We start from the raw sequence: 16187 nt of genomic DNA, 5'->3' as shown, positions 1-16187 counted from the left end.
GCTCAGCGGGTTAAGGCCTCTGCCTTCGGCTCAGGTCATGATCCCAGGGTCTTGGGATCGAGCCCCATGTCGGGCTCTCTGCTCAGCAGGGAGCCTGCTTCCTCCTCTCTCTCTCTGCCTGCTTCTCTGCCTACTTGTGATTTCTGACTGTCAAATAAATAAATAAAATCTTTAAAAAAAAAAAAAAATGAAAGGGTGCTTTTTTACTAATTGTATCCCCTTAAACACACAGTGTATTATGCTTCATCACTTAATATAAAGGAAGCACTTTTTGAAGTCTTCTTTACCCCACACCTGGACCTGCACATTAGACTTATCTGGTGTTGGTTTCTTAAGAAAATATATTTTTTTAAGATTTTATTTATTTGATGGAGAGAGATCACAAGTAGGCAGAGAGCCAGGCAGAGAGAGGGGGAAGCAGGCTCCCTGCTGAGCAGAGATACTGATGCGGGGCTCGATCCCAGGACCCTGAGATCATGACCTGAGTGGAAGGCAGAGGCTTAACCCACTGAGCCACCAGGTGCCCCTGTTTGGTTTTTTTTGTTTTTGTTTTTGTTTTTTTTAAATTATCAGAAGGTTTTGGGGGAAATGTTTCTCTTTCCTGTCATAAGTTTTGATACCCAAAATGTAGCTTGAAGAGAATACTGTTGTCATTTCACTGCATATTATTAAGTCATATACTACTAAAACACTTTCCCATATGTAAAACTCTGTCCTGATTTTTCTACTTTTCTGCATCACCTCTCAATGCTTTTCAGTTCTCATAGTGCTCTTATGTTGGCACCACAATCTCTCCAGTATTTTAAGAACATTAACTCAGAGAAGTGTAAATTTGCGGTAGAGGTGCTCGGAGCTCTCTTGTGAAGCTTTCATTGCTAAACAGGTAAAGTTAGCCCTTTCCTCTCATCTTCCCGTCAGTAGTAGCAGCCATAAGGTCAACAGTGGTATCATTGCTTCTGCTAATGTCGATGCCACCTCCACCTCCATGGCCACTCAGAGTCAGGGGGAGAAATTCCCCAGGGGAAGAAATGGATAAATTGGGCTGGGAAGTAGAAAACTATAGCCCCTGTAGTGCTTTCCAGTATGTGTGCTATATATAATTTTATTATTATATAAAAACATATTTTAGTATATATATATTGTACTATAAATAATATAAAGATATGTAAACATCTTACATACTATAAGTATACTGCCTATAAATATATGGCTGTATATACACATGTTACCATTATAATATATTTTATAGTATAATATACAACTGCTGAGTATGCCTTCCTCCCCACTTGTGGGTTCTCCATATTCTGGCTATACCTTTTATCAGGTTTTACCCTCCCAAACATTTTTTTTCAGAAGACTTCTCAAGAATCAGATTTTGATTTTTAGTTTTTAAAAGATTATTTATTTATTTGTTTGTTTGAGAGAGAGGAGCAGAAGGAGTGGGAGAAGCAGCCTCCCTGCTGAGCAGGGAGCCTAACGTGACCACGTGACGTGAGGCTCAATCCCAGGACTCTGGGATCTTGAACTGAGCTGAAGACAGACAGATGCTTAACATACTGAGCCACCCAGCACCCTCCCTAATCCTCCCCCGCCAAATTAGATTTGTAAAAAACCCAAAACACCCAAGTTGAAGATGGTCCTGCATTAAAGAAAGGTCACTGTATTCTTTCAGTGCTTCAAGGCTGTTTTTCTTTCAGCACTTCTTATGACTCAGTACAAGGTTTGTTTTGTTTTGTTTTGTTTTTTTGTATTTGACTTTTTAAAAAAAATAATTATTTTTATTAACATGTAATGTATTATTTGCCCCAGGGGTACAAGTCTGTGAATCATCAGGCTTACACATTTCACAGCACTCACCATAGCACATACCCTCCCTAATGTCCATAACCCAACCACCCTCTCCATACCCCCCTCCCCCAAGCAACACTCAGTTTGTTTTGTGAGATTAAGAGTCTCTTATGTTTCATCTCTCTCCTGATCCCATCTTGTTTCATTTTTTCCTCCTCTATCCCCCAAACCCCACCCTGCCTCACAAATTAGTATAGGGATTTTCACTAGAAAGTAAAGTGTAGCTACAACTAGGGTTAAGCCTATAGAATGTAATGCTCACATTCCTAAGGTGATGACCATTTTTACTACAGTAAAGATTTATTTTTTAAGGTAAATTTTATTAAATATTTACATGCTTTTAACATGTTAATTTTTAATCATGTGCAGTAACATAAATGTACTCTGAAGAAGGTTTGTATTAATTTTTTTCATTTTATAAATGACCAAAATGAGGCATAGATAGTGATTTACATGGACTCATAAGCAAGTTAGTAACGTAGATAATGATGAAAAAGAAGTTGAGGTCATTTGTTCTGTTAGGTTATTTTAAGATTACTTTAAATTATTAATGTGCATATATTTGTAGAATGATAAGAATATTAGCACTGCAACCATTAGAATGAAAATTAGATAAAGTGGGAGTAGGCACTTGGAGAGACAGAACTTGAATTTTGGAAACTACAGTGTTTATCAGAGAGCATATGGCTAAAAATGTCTGCATTTACTGAATAGAGACATATACCCTACATATTAGAGACAAAGGAAACAAATGATGTTATTTGTGGCCTGCTTTACTTATTTTCGACTGATAAATAAAAACTGAGCATCACTACTAATGGAAGACATAAGAAGTATAGCACAAAGCAATAGGATCTCAAGTTCTTTTGTCTGCTGCTGATGAACAGTTGAAATGTCATTATTGGAAAATTGACCAGTGCTTCCATTACAAACCCTCACACATCCTTCCTTATTTATTACCTTCTAGGTCTCATTTTTGTTCTACTTTCTCTTGTTTTCTACCCTCCTACCCCTCTTCATTTGCATTTATTACATTGATCTAAAGATATGAAATTTTAAGGAAAGTTTCCTTCAATTGTGATATATGATGCTTAGAAATATACATCCTAAAGCAAGTAGCTGGATTGATTTTACTTAGTGGAGTTCTACCACCACCCCCTTATTTACTTTTTTGGTTCTCCTCTGGTGGCGTTGTCATCATCATTGTCATTGTGATCCTGTGAATCTTTGTGGAATTCATTATTTAAAAAAATGTGTTCAGTATAGTTCTCCTGCTGATTTTTCCCTATTATTTTTTTCTATGAAAATTCCTTACAACTACAGTGCTATCTGAAATGTATGTTAGACTGGTTCTTTATAGCTTGTATCTTTTGTTTTTTTCTCCCACATTTTAATATTTGGTTTCTCATGAATTTCCTATGCATTTCTTTTTTTCTCTTGTCTTACGAATTTTTATTTTTCTGCAAAATCAAGACATTCATTAAGAGATGAAAATACTATAGAGTTCCTATGCATTTGATTATTTGTCATCTTTAATGTCAGGAAGATTGCATTTTATTTAGTTGGAATATGTGATTAGCTGTGGATAAATATCTAAATGCCCAGCATAACTGTGTATAAACTAGTTTACTATTGCTGAAGTCTTCTTTCTTAATCTCTCCAGGAAAGAAAGGAGAGGCTATCCAAGTTTGAGTCTATTCGTCATTCAATTGCTGGAATCATTAGGTCTCCAAAATCTGCACTGGGCTCTTCAACAGTAAGTAAAATAAACTCCATGTGCTACTGAAAATAATCATTTTCTAGCTTCTTTCTGATAAACAATGAATATCATGTGTAAATTTGTCCTTACAAATAGAAAACTAAGTACATAATATAATTTTTTGTATGCATATGAATCTGTTCATACATGTACATAGTAAACACTAATATAAGGAGGAAGGAAATAAACTTGTATTCAGGACTTCCTGTACCACATATAAATAATATAGGAAACATTTTAGGTATTTTGAGGCTTTATTAGAAAAAGAGCAGAGATGGGGCGCCTGGGTGGCTCAGTGGGTTAAAGCCTCTGCCTTCGGCTCAGGTCATGATCCCAGGGTCCTGGGATCAATCGAGCCCCGCATTGGGCTTTCCGCTCAGCAGGTAACCTGCTTCCTCCTCTCTCTCTGCCTGCCTCTCTGCCTACTTGTGATCTCTGTCTGTCAAATAAATAAATAAATAAATCTTTTAAAAAAAATCTTTAATTAAAAAAAAGAAGAGCAGAGACAAATTTTTTTTCCAGTGAAACATATTTTTATAATAGGGACTATTGTATATGTATTTTTAAAGTGTATCAGTTTACATATGTGTTCATATTTTTGAGAACATTTTAATTATTAAATTGAAGTCTATTTGAAATTTAGGTTTGTCATATCACCATGGTGCATAAAATATTACAAATCCCTGTAGCAACAGCTATAGTCAAGCAAGATAAAGTATATTCTTTTTCCCTTTATAGAATAAAATTTTAAAGTATTTTTCTTATTTCATTACCTTTAAGATTAAATTAACAGACTTTTTTTCCCTAGCTATCCCTCATGCATAATAGTGCTTTAGAATGATAATAAATGATTGTCAAAACAACAATATTCAGTACAAATTAATTATGGGCTCTGCTCCCCCATCTTTCCAAGTTTCTACATAGTAATATCTTAATGTTATTTCTTACTGTTTAAAAGTTCAGCTGTTTAAAATAACGTGATCTAGTCTTACTTAGAAAACAATGTGTTTCCTAACCATAGATTAGTTAAATGTCCATTCACATTTTGGATTTATTTGCTATAATTCTTTTTTAATATATAACACATGTTCCTATATTCATTCCACTCAAGCAACACTCTCTTATACACAATTGAGGCAAAGCATAAAGTGTTTTAATTAACAAAAAAGAAGAAAATTATAATTTTATATAAAAGAGGTTTTCTAGGGCGCCTGGGTGGCTCAGTGGGTTAAAGCCTCTGCCTTCGGCTCAGGTCATGATCCCAGGGTCCTGGGATCGAGCCCCACATCGGGCTCTCTGCTCTGCGGGGAGCCTGCTTCCTTCTCTCTCTGCCTGCCTCTCTGCCTACTTGTGATCTCTGTCTGTCAAATAAATAAAATCTTAAAAAAAAAAAAAGAGAGGTTTTCTACTTCAGTGTTAGCCTTTGATGCTGCTATTATCACATACTTCTGAACTCCAGAAGTATTCTATGGGAATAGGGAAGAGCTATGAACGAATGCAGACCATCCACCCTGGCATTAAATAGCAAATACAAAAGTAAAAATAATTTTAGGCAAATACTACATGGTAGAGTTAAGTCTCTTTTAAGTCCCATATCCTAATGTTGTTTTCTTAAGTTAATGATTTATAACTTCAGAGATAAATAGTAGTTCTTAAGACTTGGTTTATTATGATTTGACTTTCAAAATAAAGTATAGGAGGCTTGATTAGAAATCTATGATATATTCTAGAGACTATGAGGACAGGTTCTGATGACTTAGGAGAAAAGAAAAAGAGTTCTTGAAATATTTAAAAAGTTTTTTAAAAAAGAAAAAATAGTTCTTGAAAGGAAAGTTCAAGTGTGTTTTTCAAAAAGAAAAAAATCAGTTTTTAAAAAAATTATTATTTATTTATGCACGCACGTGAGAGAGAGAGAGAGAGAGGAGAGAGAAAGAGAGAGATAGATTGATCTCTTTAGGATAGGCAACCACGTGTAACTTCATGGTGGGGGGTGGGTGGGAGCAGAGGGAGAAGCAGACTCCCCACTTAGCAGGGAGCCCGACATGGGTCTCAATCCCAGAACCCTGGGATCTTGACCCTAGTGGAAGGCAGATGCTAAACTGACAGAACGACCCAGGTGCCCCAAGAAAATCAGTTCATGAAAAGAAAAGTTCAGATACCTCAGTGAACACTTCATAAAATTATTTATCATTGAAATAAGTCAGCAAAACACATGACATCATGAAGTTGTCATTAGCTCACCTTTATCTCACTTAGTCAGAGGTCTTTGTGCCAGCAACTAGTAGCAGTTTATTAGTGAGCTGATTTATGAAGGGTGCTTTCCCTGCCCAATTTTCCTTTAGTCAACTATTTTACATACGTGAGAGAAGGCCTATTACAAACTCAAGGTTATCTTCAGCTTTAGTCTTCCATGTAAAATTCGGAGAGTGGAATTTAGAGCTCTAGATGTTAGCTTGTGACAGAAAAATAAGAATTCGGAGATAGTAGAAATGGGATAACACTCTCAATGTTCGTTTGTTTTCCCGACAACCTGGGATTCCTAAGAATTTTGTGCCTTCTAGACACTTGTCTGGGAGTGCAACAGTGGCTTCTGAGACTTCGTGTCACATACGCCACTTTGAAGTTCATAGTTATGAGAGCTTCAGCTTTTGGCTCTAACGGAGCCTGTTTTGATAAATCAGTGTTGATCAGAGGGTGAGCGAGGTTTTTTTCTTTTATGTATATAAAGACACACTCATTTACATATAGAAGCAAAAGAAATCCGGTTAGTTCAATGTGATGAAGTTACACGTGGTTGCCTATCCTAACATTATGTCAGGTATAATTTGAACAATCTTAATGAATTAATGGTACAAATCTTAACTTTTTAAGATTTGAAGTTATTTTCCATGTTATCTTCTCCATTTAAAAATGGTCTTTACTTTATTCTTAAATAAAATTACCAAATTGACAGTGACTGATATAGGTAAAACTTTGGTATTAACAAACTACTTTTACTGGAGCGAATTGAAGTGCCTTTCCCACAAAGCATGTACCTCGTTCAAATATATATTGTGATCTCTTTTTCATAAATTAACAACATCCTGAAAGCTGTGAAATGCCCATTTCTTCTAAGAAATTGTTCACTCTGTAATTGAGAATTCTAGAGAATGTTCACTTCCTCAAGGCCCATTTGGTCTATTAGGATCTTCTAGCTGAAGGAGATCATTACTTCTATCAGTTAAGTGCTCTTTGGTATTTCTTTATTTATTCAGAAATCTCATGAACCGAAAACACTGAGGCAGTCTGCAGTTTATGACACTGTTGTCACTCTGATTAAATACACACAGGTTTTTCTCTAAATCATTAGGTATCTGCTTATTTGAAGAAGGGGTCTCTCTCCTAAACACACAGATAATTGAGGTCTTGGGTCTTAATAGGAATATAGAGGTTTCAGGTGTTAAGTATGATAATTTAAGAAGCATAACAAGTTGGAGACTACTTAATCGTAATTAAATATTTTTTCTGACACAGTATAGTATTTTTTAGAGTATTCTAATTTGGTAAATATAAAATAGAAATAATTTTTTTATTGCTCTAAACAATTTTTTTTCTGTAAGAAACTTTAAAAAAAACCTTATCAAAATGACATAGTTAAGCATATTTAAAATATTTATGGTGATATACCTCACATAACATGAAACTATCATTTTAAATTGTACACTTAGTGGTTTCTAGTATACTCACTATGTTGTGCAACCATCTCTACTGTCTGCTTTCAGAACATCTCAATCTCCCTAGTAAGATACTCCAGCCTAGCAGCAGTTGGTCTCAATTCCCTCCTTTTCCCATATTCTGGCAATCACTAATCCACTCTTGATCCCTAAGGATTTGCCTATTCTGGACATTTCACATAAATAGAATCATATAATATGTGACCTTTTGTGTCTAATTTTTTCCAATTAGTATAATGTTTTCAGGTTTCATCTGTGTTGCAGCATGTGACGTACTTCATTCCTTTTTATGACTGAATAATGTTCCATTTATGAATTTATCACATATTGTTTACCCATTCATTAGCTAATGGCCATTTAAGTTGTTTCCACTTTTTGGCTCTTATGAATAATGCTGCAGTGAACATTGATGTACAAGTTTTTACTTGAGCCTGTATTTTCAGTGCTCTTTGTTACATTGCTAGGTCATATGGGCATCCTATGTTTAAATTTTTGAGGAACTGCCAAACATTTTCCCCCAGTAGTTGCACTATTTTGCATTTCCACTAGCAGTATATGAATGTTCTAATTTCTTTAAATGTCATCAGTGCTTATTACTTTCTGTTTTTTTTTTAATTATAGTATTACTAGTGGATGTGAAGTGATATATCTTTTATTTGCATATTCCTAATAACTACTGATGTTGAACATCTTTTCATGTACTTATTAGCCACTTGTATATGTCCTTCACAGATATGACTGTTTCTTTTCTTTGAACATTTTTTAATTGGGTTGCTTTTTAATTCTTGAGTTATAAGAGTTCTTTATATTTTTTGGATACAAGCCCCTTAACAGATATATGCTTTGTACATTTTTTTTCTTATTTTATGGACTGTCTTTTCATTTTCTTGATGATATCATTTGACAAAAGTTTTTGACAAAGTCCAATTTATCTATTTTTCTTTGATGATACATGTTTTTGGGTGTCATATTTTTAAAAAATCTTCTAATCCAAGATCATATAAATTTTCACCTTTATTTCCTTCTGAATGTCTTATAGTTTTAGCTTAATACATGTAGGTCTTTTATCCATTATTAGTTAATTTTTGTATATGGTGCACAGCAGAGGTCCAGATCCATTATTTTGTATGTAGAAGCATATTTAATTTAAAATCTTAAAAAAGCAATAACTATGAGATCACTGTTTCTTTAACCAAATGAACATGTAAAAATTGGAACTTTAAAACATATTTTTAAATAAAATAAGGAAATTAATTGCATTATACATAAGGAAATGAAACTAGAATTATTAGTGTTGCCATTGGACTTGTCGTAGCTATTTATTTCAACATTTTTAATAGTGAGGCTAAAATGTAGTGCTTAAATGAAGACAGCCCCATGGAATACTTTGATCAACAGTCTTGATGGAAGGAAGAATGTGAGATAATTAGGTGATACAAAAATTTGTCTTTAATCAATAGAGCATTTGATGGTTGATGTTTAATATTTATTGTTATGATCTGAGTAGTTTTTAAACATGTTTTAACAGCTCCAAGAATGTGTTCTTTTTCTCAAAGTACTAAAAGCCTTAAATAACCTTTTCATTAGTAACTCTGGACTCTGAGAACTACTCCACATCCAGCATCTTCCTGTGCTGCAGGAGGTTATAATCTTTCCTTGAGAACTATTTCTCAGAGACTGCTTCTGAAGTTAGAGCCAGAGAAGTTAGGATTAATTGCATAATCTGGAAACCTACTGGTAATTGTGCATATCCATTTCCATTGGAAGTCTTTCAAGTCACATTCTATTTAATGAGATCTGTTCTAGTCATATCAAGAATAATTCCCTTTCTCAGAGCCCTCTTTCACTGCACAATTTCTGTAGTAAGTGGTTAAGCAAACAACTTGTTCTATCTTACAGCCCCTTGTGAGTACTACTTGTATCAGTGCTATGATCACACCTTTCTAATAGTAGTACTCTTTGAAAAGTGTTCTTTAAAACCAGAATAAAGCACATTTTGGTATAAATGATTGTTCTTAAGACCTCAGAAAAATTATATTATTCAACTCTTGGAGCACCTGGATAGCTCAGTGGGTTAAGCATCCAACTCTTGATCTCAGCTCAGGTCTTGATCTAAGAGCCTACTTTAAAAACTATAAACTAAAAACTATAAACTTTAAAAACTATTCAACTCTTGCTTCTTTAAAATTCATATTTTCTATGCATATTAGTATATATGTTATTTCAATTTTAGAGTTACTTTGTACTAGAATTTAGAAAATAAAAATATTAGGAGATAAAGATATGCTTCCATTATATAGAATAATATAGTAAATAAAATAAGTAAATAATATAGTAAATAAGTAAATAAATAATATATAGTAAATAATATATAGTAAAATATATAGTAAATAATACAGTATATTATATATATTATATATAATATAGTAAAATATATAGTAAATAATATATAGTAAATAAGATAATATATAGTAAATAAGATAATGCTTCCATTATATACAATAATATAGTAAATAAGATAAGTAAATAATACAGTAAATAAGATAGTAAATAATATAGTGAATAAGATTTAAGTAAATAATATTTACTTAAATATAAGTAAATAAGATTTGCTGGCTTGCTTCATTTTAGAAAATTAGAAAATTGTAATTCAGCTATGTTTCAGTTGTACATCATTGTAATGTGTTAGTATTATAATGCTTGGCTTCCACCATTGGCATAGGGAAGTGTAGTTCTTTTCACACATAACATAATAAAATGCTTGTGGTTTTTAGTGTTCTCCTTCAAGCCTAGCAGAGCAAACTTGTACCTCCTTTAACAAGACATGTTAACTTCAGCTTAAATACTATATATTTTAAACCTTAGTTTTCTTTGTTTATTCCTAAAGCTTTAATTTACCTCCCCTTCTTTTAGCCATTCCCACTCCCCAGACACTAAGATGTAGAAAAATGAGAAATAAGGGAAAATAAAAATTCTTGCAGCATCTCACTATGCCTAGTTAGTCATGTTTAAGAAAACTAAATATTATTCTCAGAATTGCTACCTTTGAACCATTAGCATTATCACATATAATTTTTAAGAAAGGCTTTTTGGATTTATTTTCTGTAACCTGTCATTTTACTATATAGAGAGCATATCTATTCCTTTACATGTTTGAACAAATACTTAAAACAAATGATCTGATCATGTCCAACTGATACTGTATTCTTCACCAGAAATCTCAACTTACTGATAAATGTTTAAATTTATTGAGATATGACTCTTAGAATGAGTTGGTAATAGTTTTAGTTGATATATGTAACATGAAATTAGCACTGAATACATTTAGTTGACTGAAATGTGTTGTTATTGATATTGTGGCATTTTTATATATAATATTGTATGAGCTTAAGGAAATATTAGCTACTGAAAAAAATAAAACTGTAGAAAACAAGCAGTGAAATGATCAGATGAGAGAGCATGAATGAGGGTCATAAATACAACTCGAAAAAGTAAATGGATAAAAATAATAAAGTGGGGGCACCTGAGTGGCTCAGTGGGTTGAAGCCTCTGCTTTCAGCTCGGGTCATGATCCCAGTATCCTGGGATCGAGCCCCGCATCCCCTGCTCCGCGGGGAGCCTGCTTCCTCCTCTCTCTGCCTGCCTCTCTGCCTACTTGTATAAATAAATAAAATCTTTAAAAAAATAATAAAGTGAAAAAAGAAGATGATTATGAATAAAGAGAAGAGTAAGGGAACTAAAGTAACAAGGAGAAAAAAAAAACACAAAAAAAGAAAGCCAGAGGGAATCAGAAGGTATTGGAAGAAGCAGAGGCATTAAACCAAAAGCAAAAGACTTATAAGAAAATTACTTTGCTAGAGATAGTGTCTCTTTTGAGAGATCCAAAAAGGTGCACAAAAAGGCGACCAAGGAAATGGGAAGTTGTGGAAGTAAGGTAATATTTGAGTTTGACTTACTTGTCTATCTTTTTAGGTAAAATTTTAGAAAGAGTCGTATGAGAATGCAAATCTCTGATCAGCATGTAATTCTGACTAGTTATTATGCTGGACAACAGCTATATTATTGGCTGAAGACTAAACAAACTCAGGTTCTCAAAAAGTACAATAGATCTTAAATCAAGAAATTTATGAATAAGAATTTTGTTGCTAGTTTCATTGTGGAAAATAAACAGTAGGTGAAGTATCCTTGTTTTGGTTAAATATGTCAGTACATGGAATAATGATCAATTCTACTTTATTGCTAAAAACATTGGAATTGGTAGAATTACAGATAGGCCTTAGTGCCTCATAAAGACAGAACATTGCTCTAATTAATTTACATTCTGTTTGTCTAGCCTGGGGCAATGATCATGAAGATCAAATATCTAGAATATTTTTTATTTTTCATTGTTTTAAGAATTAACTCATTCCATAAATTCAAGACGGAATTATTTAGAAATTTGGAAAATTGTAGCAGGCAGAACATTATTATTCATGTTCTCATTTTATTTTTTTATTTATGTATTTTTATTAAAGATTTTTATTTATTTGATGGACAGAGAGAGATCACAAATAGGCAGAGAGGCAGGCAGAGAGAGAGAGGAGGAAGCAGGCTCCCTCCTGAGCAGAGAGCCCAATGGGGGGCTCAATCTTAGAACCATGAGATCATGACCTGAGCTGAAGGCAGAGGCTTAACCCTCTGAGCCACCCAGGCACCCCTTGTTCTCATTTTAGGTTAAGCATTTTTTCAGCTATCACACTCTAAATGGTATAAAATATGCTTTCTACCTATGGTTACATTTTCCTTTCCCTGAAAATAGCTTTTACTAGTACCAGCCAGATTCCTATTCAATAGACCTGTTCCAACCTTTTGTAAGTAAGTCATTCTCTTACTTCTGCATGACGTTTGATTCCTAATCTAAAATTTTCCAGTGATATATAGCTTTAAAATTAAAGGGGTTTTTATGGAATTTTTTGGAAATGTTCAAAACCCCAAATTACTTGTTCTCTCCTCAGTATAATATTAAACCAGATTTGAAATAGTTCTTTACTTAGATTATTAAATTAATTACTAAATTTATATAAGAATAGAAAAGAGAATTAAATGTCATTTTTATGGTTATTAAAAATTCATTAAAAATTTTTATGTTTGTGGTGAAGTTTTTTTTAGCTTGTCCTAGTTCCTTGAGAGGTTTACTTACATGTTTTCCGTGCTGTTTTATTTTCTTCTTTTTTGGTTAATCGCTTCTTATTTGGGTGCCTGATTTTAATAGAATCCAGAGTTTGATATTTTTTGGAAGATTTTATTATTTTTAAAAAAGATTTTATTTATTTATTTACTTATTTTAGGGAGAGTGTATGCATGAGGTGGGGAGAGGGTGAGAGAGAGGGAAAGAGAATTTCAAGTAGACTTCATGCCGAGCACACAGCCCAGTATGGGGGTCTGAATCCCTGACCCTGAGACCATGACCTGAGTCAAAATCAAGAGTTGGATGCTTGACCTACTGAGCTGCTTAGGTGCCCCAAGATTTTATTTTTTAAAGTAATCTCTATACCTGGTGTGGGACTCAAATCTACAACCCTGAGATCAAGAGTCTCAGGCTCTACCCATCGAGGCAGCTAGTTGCCCCTGTTTTGTTTTTTTTTTTTTTTTAACTTTTTTTTTTTTTTTTTTTTTTTGCCTCTCAACAAAAAGGCTCTTCTTGCACTGAAATATTTGCGATAAAGGCATACAAATTGGGGCACCTGGGTGGCTCAGTGGGTTAAGCTTTGATTCTTGGTTTTGGCTCTGGTCATGCTCTCAGGGTTGTTAGAGGGAACCCTGCTTTGGGTTCCCCTCTCATCAGAGAATCTGCTTGAGATTCTCTCTCTCCCTCTCCCCCTACTTGAGTGTGTGCTCTCTCTCTCTCTCTCAAATAAATAAGTAAATAAATATATTTAAAGAAATAAGTAAAGGCATACAGATTTTCATGACATACTTGGAAATTAGGCTGAATAGGACAAGAAAAAAAATAGACCTTATTCCACCCCTGCCAAAAATATTTTCATTTTCTAGTACTGACTCCTCTTTGCCTCTTCACTTAAACAAATCTTTTTATTTCACTAAGCCCAACATGTTTTGTTTTGTTTAAAGATTTTATTTATTTATTTGACAAAGAGAGAGGCAGCGAGAGAGGGAACACAAGCAGGGAGGGAGAAGCAGAGGGAGGGAGAAGCAGGCTTCTCGCTGAGGAGGGAGCCCATTGCAGGTCTCAATCCCAGGACTCTGGGATCATGACCTGAGTCGAGGGCAGATGCTTAATGACTGAGCCACCCAGGCACCCCAAATCCAATATGTCTTTGCTGGAATGTTCCTTAAGAATAAGGCCCCGGAAAAGTAACTAAACACCTAGCCCAGTCAATCAGGAAGACTTGCCTGATTCAGTATAACTAATTAACTATGTTAGATTATTGACTTCAAAAAAGAACCCCTCCCCCCATATCTTGGGCAAAAATCTTAGATAACTTACTGACAAGGAAAAATCTTATCCTACTCAGTATTAGAAAGATATAATATTTCATGGAACACTACCTCAAAAACTAATGCTTACTGTATGGTGACTAACATAACACAATTTAAAAAAAGAAAAAAAGAGAAAACTATGATATTTGAAGTAAAAAGCTTCATTTCCTTTTTGATGTAATTATGACAGCTCTTGGGATGTTGGATTTTGTTGCTGATACATTCTATATTCCATTACTAATAAGCTTGCAGAATTGTGTTGGAATTTAATTGAAATCATGTTAATAAAAATGTTCCTTTCATTGCTTGCAGAGAAGTTCCTGTAAAACCTAATAGACCCAGACTGGGCATATATAGGACATTTCCCTGTGTATGTGTATACAGATGGATGTACGCATGCATACACTCACAAACTGTTCAGCTTACACTATATTTTCTTAAAGATCATTACTTATTTGACAGAAAGAGTGTGGGCACATGCTGGGGGAGGGGCCCGGCGCAGGGGGTATGGGGTGGTAGGGGGAGTGAGGAACAGAGGGAGAGAGACAAGCTGACTTGCGCTGAGTGCAGAGCCCAACGCAGCTCCATCTCACAACCGTGAGATCATGACCTGAGTCTAAATCGAGAATCAGAAGCTTAACCGACTGAGCCACCCAGGTACCCCCAGCTTACACTTTGTATTGGTATTAGATCTCTATTTCAAAGAAACTAATAAATCCGAAGGACTGGTATGTAATCCCTGTAATATAGTAGTGTAATTTCCTTCCCATTCACTTACTTTTTAAAGCAAATAAACAAATGTAGATGTTCTTTCAAGATGATTTACCCCCCCAAATAGATTCTTCACATTCAAATCCTTAAATGAATTTCTCAGTGTTAGCTGAGCTTTTGTACTTCAGATGCCCTTCTTACTTAATGACTTCTCCAGGCTCTGCATTTTACTGTTCTAAATAAATCAACATTTGGGAGGATAGGTTGAATAGGACAAGAAATCAAGCACATTGACATCCTTGTTTGTGATAGCTTTCTAATATGCAGACGTTCTTGAAAGATAATGATGAAAACAAATTCTTTGCAAGGAGGTGACATTGAATTTCTTATTTTATTGATTTTTTTAAAAAGATTTTATTTATTTATTTGACAGACAGAGATCACAAGTAGGCAGAGAGGTAGACAGAGAGAGAGGGAGAAGCAGGCTCCCTGCTGAGCAGAGAGCCCGATGTGGGGCTCGATCCCAGGACCCTGGGATCATGACCTGAGCCGAAGGCAAAGGCTTTAACCCACTGAGCCACCCAGGCACCCCTATTGATTTTTTCTTAGAAAAAAAATCAAAGCACTTTTGCCATTGGCAACACTTGGAAATATTTTTGTTATAAATATGGAAATATTTTTGTTAGTAAAAAATTTGATGTTTGTTATAGTGAGTTACAGTGTGATAAAATTTTGAAAAAGGTTCATTTAATAATTTTGACTACATATTTTAAGAATTATAAACTATTAGTATACACAAAAATTTAATTTTGTGTGGATTATGCAGTTGTTTTTACCTCATACTTGTGGCTGGTTCCCTATATAGTTTGTTCTTTAAATCCATTTTTGGAAATACTGATTAAAATTTTTTGTAAATATTATATTTATCATAATTAGTACTAAAGGAAAAGCCTTATTTAGCTTACTAAAAGCTTCTGTGTAAGTCACACCATGTATATATTTAAGAAATTAAGTGTATAAGTGGAAGAAGTAGAAACAAAAGTGTGAGCTCTTCTTTGATGTCCATTTGGGATTTTTCAAGGTTGTTTTTTTAAATCAGTAGGTTGGGTTTTGGACAATGTAAAATGGAACTTTGACCTAAAAGGTTTGGACCTCTTCAGTGGTACAAAACAATAAAGGCTATTTTCGCAACTAGTTTTCATTTACCGCGAAGATGTCATACTTTGTCTCTACATAGAGTTCATAACATCAGCCTGAGAAACTATATATGTGAATATTTGCCTTTCATTTATTATTAATTCTAATTTCTCAAATTTGTAAATTACTTTCCCATGAGACATTGTGCATATCGTATTCTAAGTATCTTAAGAGTTAGTGCATATTACTGTTCCTTACCCATACTGTACTCTTAACCATCTGGGGCAATTTAGTTCTTGAATGATAAAAACAAACTTTTTACTTGTAACTAGAAAATGTGTTTCCATTTATTATCAGTTAGAAACATTTCAAAGACATATACTCACTCCTTAGTTATCTGTTTTTTTATTTTAGCATGTGGTCTCATAAAATAACAGATACTCTGCTTTTCCTGCTGTGGTCGTGGCTTATTGTCCTCTCTTGTTTTTGCCACGTGTTCATAATTTTGTGGTGGTGATTTCAGGTGATGCTATTTCTCC

At 34.1% G+C, this 16187-nt stretch overlaps 1 protein-coding gene across 1 annotated transcript in view; it reads left to right on the top strand.

Moving 5' to 3' along the window:
- Positions 1 to 16187, top strand: part of FER (FER tyrosine kinase) — a 462185-nt gene that overhangs the window by 188168 nt on the left and 257830 nt on the right. The window contains exon 11 of the mRNA XM_080803660.1: positions 3512 to 3604. Coding sequence (XP_080659786.1) covers positions 3512 to 3604 — 93 coding nt within the window. The remainder of the gene's footprint in view (positions 1 to 3511; positions 3605 to 16187) is intronic.

Source organism: Martes martes (assembly GCF_963455335.1).
Source record: "Martes martes genome assembly, chromosome: 5".
Taxonomy (NCBI): domain Eukaryota; kingdom Metazoa; phylum Chordata; class Mammalia; order Carnivora; family Mustelidae; genus Martes; species Martes martes.
Note: the sequence above shows the minus strand (reverse complement) of the source record. Positions and strands in the feature narration are given on the sequence as shown.